Raw genomic sequence first — 14,003 nt, 5'->3', positions numbered from 1 at the left:
TGGACAGCAAACATTTTTTAGACGTTTCTTTCTCCCGAAGCGTAATTCACGTCGCCATCCAATCGAACTGCTTTCCACCCGCTACCTCGTGTCCGCGACGAAGTCTCTTTGCCGTACTGTGCGACGAACATCACGTCGTTTCTCTCACTGTGATCCGAGCTCTTCACGCCGCCTCCGTTTCTCGGCAGCGGAGGACGCGATGTCAGACGCCGTCATCAACGGCGTTGCGGGTGCCGGCGGCGGAATCATCGCTCAGCTCATCACTTACCCCTTGCAGACTGTAATATCATTCTTACTCGAAAACCCCAATTCCAACTCTTTCATCTTTTTCCCTATTGTGTTTCTCCTGAACTAGGAATCTATTCATCATCATCTCAGGTCAATACTCGTCAGCAGACGGAGCGCGATCCGTCCAAGTCCAATGCTGGAGATGGAACTATCAAGCAGATGTGCCAGGTAAGGTGGTTTCCTTCTCTTTTCCCTCTTCTCCACGTCTCAAACAGTTTGATGTCTTTTTTATTATGTTATTACTAATTATTGTTGGTGATCTAATTGCCCGCGGTAATGGTTTCGATTTTTGAAATGATCTTTGCAGGTGGTGAAACAGGAGGGATGGAGGCGGCTCTATGGAGGGTTGACGCCGTCGCTGGTCGGCACAGCGGCGTCCCAGGTGAGAGGACTCTGCCCTAGCTGAATCTTCTCTCTTTGGCTAACTTGCGTTTTTGGCGCGCTCTGCGTCCATTTCTCGTTTGCCTCCTTTGCTGTTCGATGACGTCTTTACCATGCTCTGTTAATCCGTTAACTTCGGCTCTGTTAACTTCCATGAAAGCATGGGGCCCTGCAACAGGACAGTTTTGATTATGTCATGTCGCATTGCTCCGTTTGTATTGTTGAGAACGTAATTTATATCGATTTTGAAAGATAGAGCATTTTAGACTGCTACGGTGAGCAACTCTGTATTCTTGAACTTAAAACTGGGGAAGTACATGTCAAGCCAACTTGCGATAATTATTCTTTTGTTTCAAAGAGGATTATTTTTAGGGATTGTTTGATTGGTCGCATACATTTCTAAATGTAAAATGATTCATGGTAAGTAAATAATGGCGATTGACGGCTTTTTCTTGCTCCAACGAGTGAAGTGGATTGCCTAAAGTGGGCCTTGTTATAAATTAAATTTATCATTATCAACTTCACAGCTTTAAAAAAAAAACAAAAAACAAAGAAACTTACGTATGTTTTGTTTACTTCAAACCCACACTCACTTGAATCCGACCAAACAGCTTCACAGATATTTACTTTGTCGGTGAAAAAGAAAACCATGGAGTTGCCTTAACTTGCCACTTACTAAACTGTTGTTGAGAGAAGAAAATGTTTTTGAATTGCTTTATTTCAGCATATTGCTCCTTGAATGCCATGCCATAAATATGAGTTGCTACTTGGTCTAGGCATGGAGCAGGGGAAAAATCTATGTGAATATCTTTAGTTTTTCTTTTGATGGTTCCATCCATGCTCAATTGCCAATTAATGCCACAATAGTACATGCTTTTATAATTTTTTCAATCATTGATAATTAACTAAAACAAGGACTAAAATTGCATCTTAAATCATGGAAGCATGCTTATGGAATAAGTACTGCACATGACTAAGGTGCATGTCAAAGAATGAGGGATATTCTTCAAATTTTCTTGCATTGGTGTTCCATTAGGGATTATTGAAGTTATAAACCAAGTATACCCTTGTTTTGGGAATTTAAGTGCTTGTAGTATTTGGATTGCTTAAGGCATAAGCTTGAAATGAATGTATTGAAATGTTAGCCCTTAAATTGAGAGTCTTTAAGGTTGATATAATGCTCAATGATCTATTATCATATGCTGTTTTTGTGTTCGTGTCCTTACAACTTTCTTCTGGGCTTTAAAGGAGGCTCTACTAGTCTACCACTAAATCCAAAAGGCGCATAGGGTGAATGAATTGTGCATATGTCAATTCTGAGCATATTGAATCTTATATATAAGTTTCAAAAAAGATGTTGACTTTCTCCCTGAGTACGAAAGATCCATTTGATGCTAAATTAGCTAATAAGCATTTCAAAATCTAATTATACAAAATTGCGAGAAGAAGATTGCATGAACCCTCTTGCTGCCTTAGGTTTTTGGTCTTTTTGATCAGACCTCTTAGTACAAAGAACTCCTCAGATGAAATGGACATAATTCAGTAAAATAATTAATTTGAGAGTCCAATTTATATGCTTGACAGGTCAAGGAAAATTTCATTATTTAGAAAAGTGGTTAGGAGGAAATGTTGATCCAACAAATCTTATGAATGCCTAAATAAAAATATTTAATGGTTGTATTTCTTTTTAATAAGAAATCTGGAATCATATTTAAACATAGTAGATACATACATATAATGCATATTGAAGAATAAGATGATATCTTTTTGTGTATATCTCTCAAATGGATAAATCCAATGATATTGGAGTGGTCCAACTCTAACCTTATAGTGCATGTACATCGGTAAGTGTTCATTTGAAGAAAAAAATCAGCTGAACATATCCTTTCTAATTTGCATAATATAGTTGGAATATTCAATTTACTATATGTTATGTGATCTTCCTTCAAACATATGGTGCATAGATTCTTGAAAAAAATTACTTAATTCAATTAATGGATTTCCAATTGCTCATGATAAGACAATAATTGTAGTTGGAAGCAAGCACTCCATGAATATGAATATCATGGCACATTATCTCTAAAATTTTATTTATTTGTTTTCAAGGATTGAACTCATTTATATATTGCTCTTCTTTGTTCTAATATGTGTGTATATTTTCCTTTAGTAGGCTTCAAGATCTTTTGCCTAATTCTTGGACCTCTAAATCTCTTCATCTTCAATATTTACTTTGATGCATCATGGCTTTTAAATTGTCCTTGATTTAACTTTTGCTATCCACCACAATATTAAAATTATTGTTAAGTTTCTCTTGATATAAGTCACATGTAAATTATGTCGGATTAAATTCATTCTCAACTAGGGCGTGTTTCAAAAAATATCGTGCTTTATCCACTTATGATAGATATCATAATTTTGAAGTTTAGATTATGCTAATATAGTCAACTTAATAATTTTGGGTATCCCAAAAATCTTTTGCCATAGTTAAACTCCATTCAATCTTGATGGGGGATTATATTTCCCCATTTCATCTTATAAAAAATTCATTATTTTTTTAAAGATATTGTTTGAGCTTATACATACTACTCTCTACTTAACTCCGATAAATTTATTGTCTATTATAATTTGCCTGATATTTATATTATAATATCTACTACCTTTTACTTAATAAATTCAAGCTTGTTACCTATTACCTCTAAACACTATTGGGCCGTTTAGTTTGAAGTAAAAGGGGTGTAAAGTATCCCAAATGTAAATGCTTTGAAAATGTTTGGGTTTGGTTTGAAGTAAATGAAATATAGAGTAAAATTTTGAAGTATTTGAAATTCCTTTTACCTTTCTCTTTTTCTCTCTCTCTAGTATGGCAATAACAAAAGCTGAATCCTATATGTTATCTGAGTAGTAGAAAATCCATAAAATTTCCAGTTCAACAATCATAATCAGTTGTTCCTTCTTCCCATTTCCAGAAGAGATCAATAGTATACATTTGCTTATGTAGTTTGCAATAAAATTAGATTAGCTAAGATTGAGTGAAACTTCAAAATACTTTAAGATTTTTCTCCTCATTATTGAACACTCTCTTTTTACAGGGCGTGTATTACTATTTTTATCAACTATTTAGGGACAAGGCAGAAGCTACTTCCCTTGCTCGACAAATGAAAGGTGTTGGAGATGGATCTATTGGAATGCTCCAATCACTTGTAGTTGCTGCATTTGCTGGGTGATTAATATTAACTTGAGTTTTTTTATGTAACTATTATTTTCATTAGTCTACAACAACAACAACAAGTTTTTATCCCACTACGTGGGGTCAGCTACATGAATCTTTTTTCTCCATTGCATCTTGCATCTTGTTATGAGGCAAATTCTCATTTAAATTTAATGAAAAAGTTATTTCTAATGTTTTCTAATCAAATTATTTTAGTTCTACCTCTACCTTTTTTAACATAGGTCAAATCTAATACATTACTCTCCTAACTGGGTCATCAGGCCGACATATTATGTGACCAAACCATCTAAGATGACAAATCCATTAGCCTATATACTTTTTTTTTATTTTCATTTTCCAGGCATTAGAATTTTACTGCATATTCATGATTGATGCTAGCTTCTAAGCTTTGATGCAGATCAGTAAATGTGCTGATGACAAATCCTATATGGGTAATAGTCACACGCATGCAGGTATCGAGCCTATTAAATTTGACACAAAGGCTTCCATATATATTTTTAATTTTTATCATATTGAATCCTTGCTCCGTTACTCTAAGCATTGGAAATTTTCCGGAGAGCAGTTTGCTTTTGAGCCGCATCTGTATGGTTTTTTGTGCTTCATGATTCTATTATTTTTCAGACTCACAAGAAAGCCAGCATATCCTCAGAAAATCTTGTTTTAGCAAATGCTCCTGATGATGTGCTTGAAGATGTTGTTGTTGAACCTCCGCCTTATGGGACTATTGATGCTGTACGTATTTTTGTTCCTGTACTTCACTAGATTGTTTCCAAGAAATGCACAGTTTTACAAATTTGAAGCGCAATGTTTCAGCTACGTTTCTGTGGTGATCTATTCTCCTATATTTGAACTTACGTTGCAGAGATTTTTCCTTAGAATAAGATCCTTTCCCTTAGAATAACATCCTTTCGAGGTATTACTAAGCTTGGTCATCAATCTTTTACGTGAAATTAACAATTCAACTGTTTTGCACGGTAGGTCCATCTTGTAAATCTGCATAGCTGCTTGACCTTACATTCCTTAATGCACTGGTTGACAAATGTAACCCTCTTTAATTTTTGTTTGTTTTTAACATCAGCTAATTAATTTTTAATTTACGTATTGACAGGTTCAAGAACTATTTAGTGAAGCAGGTTTATTAGGCTTCTGGAAAGGAGTACTACCAACATTAATAATGGTTAGTATATAGTAAAGTTTTTATTTTGAAGATTTTTAACCCAATAATGAGGCTTGAATATCACTAACCTGCAGCCAAAATTTTCAAAATCTACAAAGCTGCCTATTAGACCTAGGAAAGCTTTTTTCATAGAGGAAGTTGAAGTTAATATTTATTTTTTGGTTAGTTACAGAATGTAATAATTTAGTTTAGTGGTCTCATATGATAATCTCATCTGAAAAGTTCTTGTTTAAAGTTAGAGGTGTGCATTCAGTTGGTTTTTATGGTTTGGATGACATTAGCAAAACTAATTGGTTTTAGATGTCCCAAAAACCAATCCAACCAACTAAACAGAATGCATAAATGAGCCAATTAAAACAACTACTTGGTTTAGTTATTTCAGTTTGGTTTTGGGTAAACCAAATTTGATTGCTATGGATTGTTTGTATTGCATAAGTCATAACCAATAAGCATAATTGAAATGATACAATTACCAAAAGAAATTAGTTTTTGAATTTTCTTCATTATAGAAACATAATTAAAATCATATTATTATAAAAGCATAGTTAAACTCATATAATTACCTACCTTAAATATTGTAAGAAACTTCTTCAAAAAAATCTATCCTATATAAATTTGGAAGAAAGTTGAAGGGGAACCTCAACTAGCATGAACAACATAATTGCAAGCTTGGACCGTCGGACGTATGATTAAAACTGGAAGCATTTCTTCAATTTTGAGCAAACTTTGACTAGGATGGTGCAAGACATTATAAAAGGGAGGAATAGGCATGAAATTGCAAATGTGCGATTACACAAGAGATAGGAAGGAATGAAGGAGCTAAGGAGAACCAAAGAAAGTTTAGGGTTCTTACAATAGGGTTGCATCTAGGTTTCCTAGAGCTTTAGATTGCAAATCCTGCCTGTATCCTTGATGCCCTATCTTGATGTTGATGTGACTTCCCATATCCGCACACATGCCACTTGTTCGAATCTTTCCTAGACTCTCAAAGACATTGATTCAATTGTGACGCTTCTTCGAAATCAATTTTGCCTAAGAGGAAGATGTCTACATCACACGATTCACACCTGCACTGTTGCACATGGCATGTGTTTTTGGTTTATTTCGTGAGTGACTCTTATTTGCATTAGGCTAGATCGTTAGAGGAATTTTGTTTTATTGTTTTAATAATTTGGTTTAAATTTTACAAAAAAATTTGAATTTAAAATCAATAATAAAAATCAAACGTTTCAATTATTTATATCAATATTCAAACCACTAATTTAAAAACATAAGCAAATCATTTGAAATAAATTAGTTTGGTTCGATTTTTCAGTTATAACCAAATAATGCACAATCCTTTTTGAAGTTAGAAGGCTATGGTTGGCACTTGTAACTACTAAAAGTCTATAATATCTTTCATGTGCTCCTCCTTCCCCTTCTCGGCTTCTTCTTTTGGCTCCTATAGAAAGAGGGGAATTGAGGAAGTTTTAAAAGTCACATTTAATCTATAGATGACAAATGTGAATCTAGTCCGGACAAACAATTACAACTTTATTGAGTTGAAAATCAATTGGGGCTCTAGGGTGTGAGACCTTTGACATAGAAAGTTCCTATGTGGAGGAATTGAGGAAGTTGTAGAAGTCAAATTTAGTTGAATAAATCACTCATGTGAATCTTCTCCGGACAAATAATTATTGTTTCATTGAGTAGAGAAAACTACTGGTGATTTAAGGTGTGAGACATTCGTCGTAGAAGGTTTATATGTTGAGCCTCCTTCCTATATCTCTCATAGAGAGAAGTAAGTTTAAAGTTGAGAATAAAAAACACCCTTTCCATGATCCTTGACCCTCCACTTGAACATAAGGAGTGACTTGCCCTAGCTTTGTTGTGAGCTGTTACATCATGTACACAATGTTTGCATTCTTTTAGCTATCATGTAACTGCTCATAGCATGCTCACACTTTTTTGTAGAGATGGTGTGTTTGTACAAGATATTTGAGATTTGTTCATATTACTTCCACCCTATTAGTCACATATCAGGGACTAGATTATCACAAGATCCATTACTGACACTTTGCTTGGCCCATGACCTAGCTCATTTAATTAGGATCTGTCAACCTTGATCACATGGACATGTAAATGGGTTGACACAAGTGAGGTGGAGCTTTTTGTTGATCCAAGGTTGAGGAGCATGATCACTAGTGAACCTTCCTTTTTCAATCCTAAATGATGACGGGGACATGTTTCAAGGACCAAGACTATACATTTAGCCTTTATATTTGAAACACCAATTTTTTTTTTTAATATTTGAAACACCTCTAAAATTAATAACCAGGTTATTAGGTTAGCCTTGATTAATAACTAAAATGCATAACCAAGATGGCTACCCTAATTAAATTCACCTTAATGTATGTGAATGGCCAAAGGGGTAAGAGACTGAGATGATGCAGCAAACAGAAGTGGGATGTGCACTAAGGAGAGATTTCACTGAAGTAGTAAATTAAAGGAGATGGCCTTACTAAACCTCTTGATAACTCCTTCATCGAAGCTTCTTTAATCTACTTCTCCACTAATTCTTCTTTGATTTTTTACTTTTTGATTCTTTTCTACTTATCCTTTCTAAGATGTTTATTCCTTGTTTCATCTTGTATTGCTTCTAAATATCTATCCTCTGTTTTTTGGGTAGGGGGGTGTTGTGTGAGGCTGGCTAGGGTAGATAGAAGGATGGTGGCTGACTCAGAGTTTTGGGTGGCTATTAGAAGGGATAGAGAAAATAATTTGGAGTAGAACTTTTTGGATTAATAATTTCTGCAAATGATTGAATTGGATTGAAGGAAAAAAAATCGTAGTACAAGTTAAGCATTATGAAATAAAAATTAGTTAGATATCCATGCCTAGGAATTAAAAGGTGAGAGATAACCCCTTCTTATTTTGCATGTATAGTAAATTATCAAATGAGCAAGTTTTTTTATCTAGATTGCCACTCTTCCTTGTTTGGTTAAATCACCTAAGAATGCTTCTTCTCCTGTCTCCTATTTGCTTGGTCAACCTTATAAATGGGGAGAGAATTTCGGAGATTTTAAATAAATTGCATCACGTTTTCTTAATTAATGCAACAAATTATCCACCCTTGTTTGAACCATGCCCACGTTCAAACTTTGGATTTGATCTTGAGTCTGTCTTTAGGTTTGACTTTGGGTCTGGCTAAACTTAACTTAGGACTTGGATTTGTGCTTGATTAGTTGATGTTGGAGCATATGAGATTTTACATCTGTAAATTTTTAGATATTAGCATGGTGCTAGTTTTTATGGGCTGAAAGAGGCATTTTTCTTATATTCTTGCTTGAGTTGCTTTTGATGCTTTTTCTGCTGGCTTCTTTAAATCTCTTTTTTTCACCCTACTTCTTCTTTGAAGCTGTTAGAATAATGTTTACTTTTGAATGAAGGTAGTAAGAGGGTTTTGTAGCTTTGCTAGATGGTCTCCATTCTCTGTGCGTACTGTGCTACCTTAGGTCTTTGTACAATTGATTTGCACTCTTCAAATTTCTTCCTTTTACCTGGATAAACTGTAGTTCCCTCCTTTGATACACATCTGTTTCCAATAACTAGGGATTCTCTGGCATTGCATGCTATACATACAGTGATCTGCGTGCTATACATACAGTGATCATAGGTACGGTATTGACATGTAGCCCGGTGATCATAGGTGCAACATCAACATATAGCCCAACAATCACAAATTTCACAATATATTGCTTAGTAACCCTAGGCCTCGTTTCTTTTTTGATTTAATCCTTGACATGTACTTCAGAATCTTCCTCTAAGGAGGTTCATAAGGCAAATCTATTGCTTACAAAACTTTATAGTTACTTTCCTGAACAAATTGTTTGTACTTTTATCTCAGTTGTTGTCATGAGACTCCCTTCTCCTCCTCATGGTTAATGGATAAAATCGAGACTGAATTAATCTATCTTAATAAATCATTGTGCTTGGATTCAATATTCTATTTCATGAGTGCACATGCATGATGCATGTGAGGACATTTTAAGTCGAACAAAATATACTTACTCTTTATGAATGATTTTAGCTATAAATTGAAAATCTTATTTTAAGAAAATCAAGTCGTTTATCCACCTTCTCCGCAGCAATTGTATTATTACATATGGGAATATCCAACTTCACATCCACTTTAAATGTAAGTTGATGGTTGAACGTAATGGAGATTATTTTCTTCTCTGTTCTTATCATTAGATGATACTTCTAAGGTGCTATCTTCGTCATTTGGGAACATTTCTCTTTTGCTATGTGGATTATAGCTTGTAGCACCAACACTCCTTTGTTTTAGAGGTGTATTGTTCTCTGTAAAGTTCAATGAGAGCACTTTGGATGTAAGATTCCATAGTTTATTTATTTTACCTTCTAAACCTCCCTTGTTAATCACGAGGGTTTTCCTTTCTGCAGTAGTAGGTTAAATGGCCACAATGGGCCCAAAAGGGCTACTCTTGTTTAAACCATTTTTTAAAAACCTTAAACCCTACTGGCCCAAAAAGCTAATGCCAAAAATGATTTAGGATTGGAGAGGAGGGTGATTACTGATGAATTTTCATATCTAACCCTAGATGTTAATGGGGTGTATCATGGTGACAGTAATGAATATAATAATCAAAGCTATAACGTTTGATTAATACTTGAAATGTGGAAACCATATGGATTTTATATTGTAGGGTTTAAGGTGGTGGGCTTCTGCAATTAGGAACTTTGATAGGTTTATTCAATTGTGTGTGAATGGACATAGGGATAAGTGAGGGGGATATGACGCGGGAAACAAAAAAGTTTCGTGTACTAAGGGGAGATTTAATTGAAAGTTGTAAATAAATTAGCGGAGATTAACCTTATGAAACCTATTGATGACTTCTTTGTTGAAGCGTTTTTAGCTTCTTCTTCTTTCATTCTTCCTTGTTTTTACTCCTTGATGGTGCTTTACTTCTTCTTTTCCTCGTATTGAAGTATTATATCGTCTCACATGCAAGTTCTTACCTGTTTTATTAGATAACAATAATTTCAGCATCCATGGCTTCAGGTCAGTAATCCGTCTATTCAGTTCATGTTGTATGAAGCAATGTTGAAGAAGATGAAGAAAAAACGTGGCTCAACCGCGAAAGGTGCTGAAGGATTGGCAGCTTTTGAGGTAGATATCATTATCTTCTACTTCACTCATGGATAGGATAATAGCATGTACTAATGGACGGTGTTTGATTAAATTTGTTGATTTGAAAAGAATTATGCTTATCTTCTATATGATTATGAGATTTCTTTTATGCTCCTTTCGTTTGTAACCGGAAGTTTTGATGCGCTACTTCATTATCTTCACAATTGTTAGTTTCATGTGGAGTGATAGTGTATTACGCTATTATTAGATTTTTCTTCTTGGGGCTGTCGCCAAGCTTGGAGCTACAGTTGTGACTTATCCCCTTAATGTTGTCAAGGTAAATAAATGAATCCTTACTGTTATATAGCTCTGTTAGTGCCAAAGACTTGTCAAGATATTTCATAGTTGTGTCCTTTCTCTGTGTGTAGTTACCTATGCTTTGTTAGAATTTTTCTTCTTTCTTGTTGGTTTTAGAATCTGACATACCTTTTCCCATGCTCTCAGGCAAGGCTTCAAGCAAAGCAAGCTCTTGATATTGATAGGAGGCATCACTACCAAGGTTAGCCTGCCTCATTTCTTTAAAGAACATGCCTAGAAATCCTCTTATTTGAAGAAAAATAGCAGTCATTCTAATTTTTCTCAGTTGGAACTTGACCAGTAATTCGCCAAATCAAACCAATTTTAGAGAAATTCTCAGACAAAAATGCAATTCTCTAACTTGGACATAGTCCCTGGTAGAACTTGAATCTAAATCTCTTTCTTTCCTTAACGGAGCTCTTGGAAGACTAAGGTTTCGTTTGGGACGACTTTTTTACTGTTTCTTAAAACGACTTTCTTGTAAAAAAATATGCCGAAATCATATTGGATCTTATTCATTTAGGTTTATATTATTCAATTTCTATCCTACCAAAGCTACTTCTCTTTTTCATTTTTAATGTTTATGATTGGAAGGGCTTCAATGCAAAATAGAAGTTCTAGCTTTTTTTTGGTTCTCTTTCTTTTAGCCATCAACTTTTCATATATTGATATTTTGTATTTTAGGCTTCATTTGAGACTGCTTTTTTATAGCTTTTGAAGCAGCTTTTTAGTAGAAAAATTAAAATTTTTATATTAAAAAATTGCTTCAAGAAGTAGTAGAAAAGTCGTCCCAAACGAAGCCTAAGTTGAGCCTCATTTGGTTGCTTGTAAATAGCAGAAATGTTTTTAGAAAATGAAGATTTTATTTTCATTTATTTTGAATGTGAAAATAGAATCACCATTTTTTAGAGTATTCTCATAAGGTTCACAAAGTTTCTTTTTAGGATAGAAATCTATCCCATATTAAATTTAAGATAAGATGGATAGATTTAAATCCATTTGGGATCTAGAAAATTTTCTCGCATCAGATTCGGCAGGAAGCTTTCAAAAGTGCATTTTTCTTATGGCAAGTGCGTTAATTTGTTTTCAATATAGAATATATGCTACTGCACGTGATTAGAAGCTAATTTGCAATTGAGATTTTGTTTGGGATGACTTTCTTATTGTTTTTTATAACAGCTTTTTAGTAAAAAATTAAAATTTTTGTACTAAATTTTTTTTTTAAGAAGCACCGAACGAAATCTGAATCGTAGAGATTTTATCAATGGATTAGGTAGCCATGACAAGCTTATTGTGAGCTCGTGCAGCCTAAATTTCTGTGACGTTACAGGTACTTGGGATGCAATTAGGAAAATGATCAGATACGAAGGCCTTGCTGCCTTCTACAAGGGAATGCGCACTAAGATAGTGCAGAGTGTGCTTGCTGCTGCTGTCCTCTTCATGGTGAAGGAGGAACTTGTGAAGGCGGTGAAATTAGTTCTGAACCGTGACCTCAGGCTAGTTGAAAAATCAAAAGCGAAGCTTTCCCGGTGATTATGGTTTCTCATTCTTTATGTTCTAGGTATGTGTATGCTTACAGCTATCATTGTTGATTTTATGGCCTTTAGGTGATTAGAAAAGTAATTTAGAATGTGTACTTCTCGATATGCAGAAAAAAAGAAGGAATTAGTCTTTTATTTATCTTTTAAGCTTCGTTTAAGCAGTTACGTTGGGCAAACGAGCAGTCTGCAATAGTTTCCTTGAAATCACTTGAATTGTATAAGATATTAAATATTATTGATGAATGTAAATTGAAAAAAAAGAAGAAGCATTTATCAGCATGGTGGTGTGGTTTGTCTAGGTGTGTAGGTGAGTCGAGCCGGCTCGAGCAGAATTTCGAGCTTGTTGGATTATCTACCTCGGGTGATGCTTGACTCGATTACTCTTGAGCGGCTCGATTACTCTTGAGTGACTCAATTAGCATGGGTAAATAGCGGGCAAAGTGTGGAAGGCGGAAGGCGCGAGCAAAGAGAGGAAGCTGGGCAAAGCTGGAAGCACGGACAACGTCTACGTGTGTGAATTGCGGTAGGATTGCTTGTCTGCGCTTGTGATCGCGGAAGGTGGATCAACGGAGTCACAGACGGTGAAAGGCTCGCGAGTCGCTCATCGAGCTAGTTTTCACTGGCACGAGTTGAGCTTGAGCTCGACTTGAGTTCGAGCTCGAGATTTGGCTCGCAAGTTGAGTTTGAGTTAGGCCTGACTAGCTCGACGACTCGTTTGCACTCCTAATTCTATCCAACTTTCCCTATCTATTCTCTCTCAAAATGGTGTAGGTTTTAAGCTTGCTCAACTGAAGGGTATCACTCAACGCGAGATGGTTAACCGGTTTAGGAATTCTATGACTTCATTTGAGATAACTTTCTTACTGTTTTCTAAAATAGCTTTCTTGTGCTAAAAAGCTGTTTTAAAAAATAGTAAGAAAGTTATCTTAAACAAAGCCTAAATTTGATAGGTTAGCATTTTTTTTTTTTTAACTTCATTCTCTGTTAACATTTTACGATGGGGTCGAGTGATTTTTTGATACTTGATATTTATCATGTTTAGTAAGTGTAATAAACCCTATTTTTACAATGAAAAAAAAAAAAATCAAAGGTTGATTTTTTTATTTATTAATGATATACTCATAAAGACTGAAGATATGCTCACTCGAAGGAAAAATTATTCTGTGGGGACACCGGATGGCATTTATAGATCAATTAGAACATTTCATGTTACTTTTAGCTCGATACTTGTGCTCAGTACTACTGTGTATAGTTAGAATAAAAATTTTCACAGCAATATAATCAGATACATTCCTCACATATATCAAATTGTGCCTTTGAGGCATTTTAAATTTATTTTACTATTTACTAATGTGCACACCATAACATACATAATAAATCATATACTTCTTATCTAGAGGAGTAGTTCACAAATTAAAATGGTTAAAGAATGGAGAAGCAATGGGCTTTGTATTTTGTAAACCAAATATTTCAAACAATGTTTCATTATATTAATATAGTGGTAGAAATAAAATTTATCTTTCTATTTCTGTAACTGCTGTCAAAATCTAACATAGTCTGGAATAATCTTATTACTACTTTTTAAAATAATTTTTTAATATAAAAATTTTTAATTAAAAAAATATTTGTAATAAAATATTGCTTTAAAAAGTAATAAATAAGATATCCTAACAAAGCCTTAACATGGTCAAGATTTTTCATCTCAAATGTTCAACTAAGATTAACTTTTAATTTATGAATTGGTGATGCATCTTTATCTATAATAAATAGGGGTGTCAATTCGGGTCAACGGGTCGGGTTCGGGTTGAATCCAGAACTAATCCAGCACTATTCGGGTCAACCCGAATCCGATCCATTTTTAAAAACGAGTCAGGTTTCTGGACCCGAACCCGACTTGAT

The 14,003-nt window shown here is 34.6% G+C and overlaps 1 protein-coding gene across 2 annotated transcripts; it reads left to right on the top strand.

Annotated features, from left to right (window-relative positions):
• LOC110114150 (peroxisomal nicotinamide adenine dinucleotide carrier) lies at positions 1 to 12,124 on the top strand. Of its 2 annotated transcripts, none has more exons than XM_020846925.2 (11): positions 1 to 280; positions 379 to 456; positions 596 to 670; positions 3,759 to 3,889; positions 4,296 to 4,350; positions 4,520 to 4,630; positions 5,007 to 5,075; positions 10,123 to 10,245; positions 10,475 to 10,543; positions 10,711 to 10,765; positions 11,894 to 12,124. In XM_020846925.2, exons 1-11 carry the CDS (start codon positions 200 to 202, stop codon positions 12,094 to 12,096), a joined length of 1,050 nt encoding a protein of 349 aa, XP_020702584.1. In that variant the 5' UTR covers positions 1 to 199; the 3' UTR covers positions 12,097 to 12,124. The 2 variants fall into 2 exon arrangements, with proteins under 2 accessions (XP_020702584.1, XP_020702585.1); XM_020846926.2 differs by having other exon boundaries at positions 2 to 280; positions 10,138 to 10,245.
• Positions 12,125 to 14,003: the final 1,879 nt, after the last annotated feature.

The sequence above is a fragment of the Dendrobium catenatum genome, unplaced genomic scaffold (assembly GCF_001605985.2).
Source record: "Dendrobium catenatum unplaced genomic scaffold, ASM160598v2 fragScaff_scaffold_716, whole genome shotgun sequence".
In the NCBI taxonomy this organism is placed as follows: domain Eukaryota; kingdom Viridiplantae; phylum Streptophyta; class Magnoliopsida; order Asparagales; family Orchidaceae; genus Dendrobium; species Dendrobium catenatum.
Note: the sequence above shows the minus strand (reverse complement) of the source record. Positions and strands in the feature narration are given on the sequence as shown.

What these genes read in the sequence shown, in the direction of transcription:
- LOC110114150 (XM_020846925.2), top strand. Translation starts at nt 200, where the DNA reads ATGTCAGACGCCGTCATCAACGGCGTTGCGGGTGCCGGCGGCGGAATC. An exon ending in CTATCAAGCAGATGTGCCAG is followed by an intron (nt 457 to 595) that starts GTAAGGTGGTTT and finishes TGATCTTTGCAG; the next exon opens with GTGGTGAAACAGGAGGGATG. An exon ending in CTTATGGGACTATTGATGCT is followed by an intron (nt 4,631 to 5,006) that starts GTACGTATTTTT and finishes ACGTATTGACAG; the next exon opens with GTTCAAGAACTATTTAGTGA.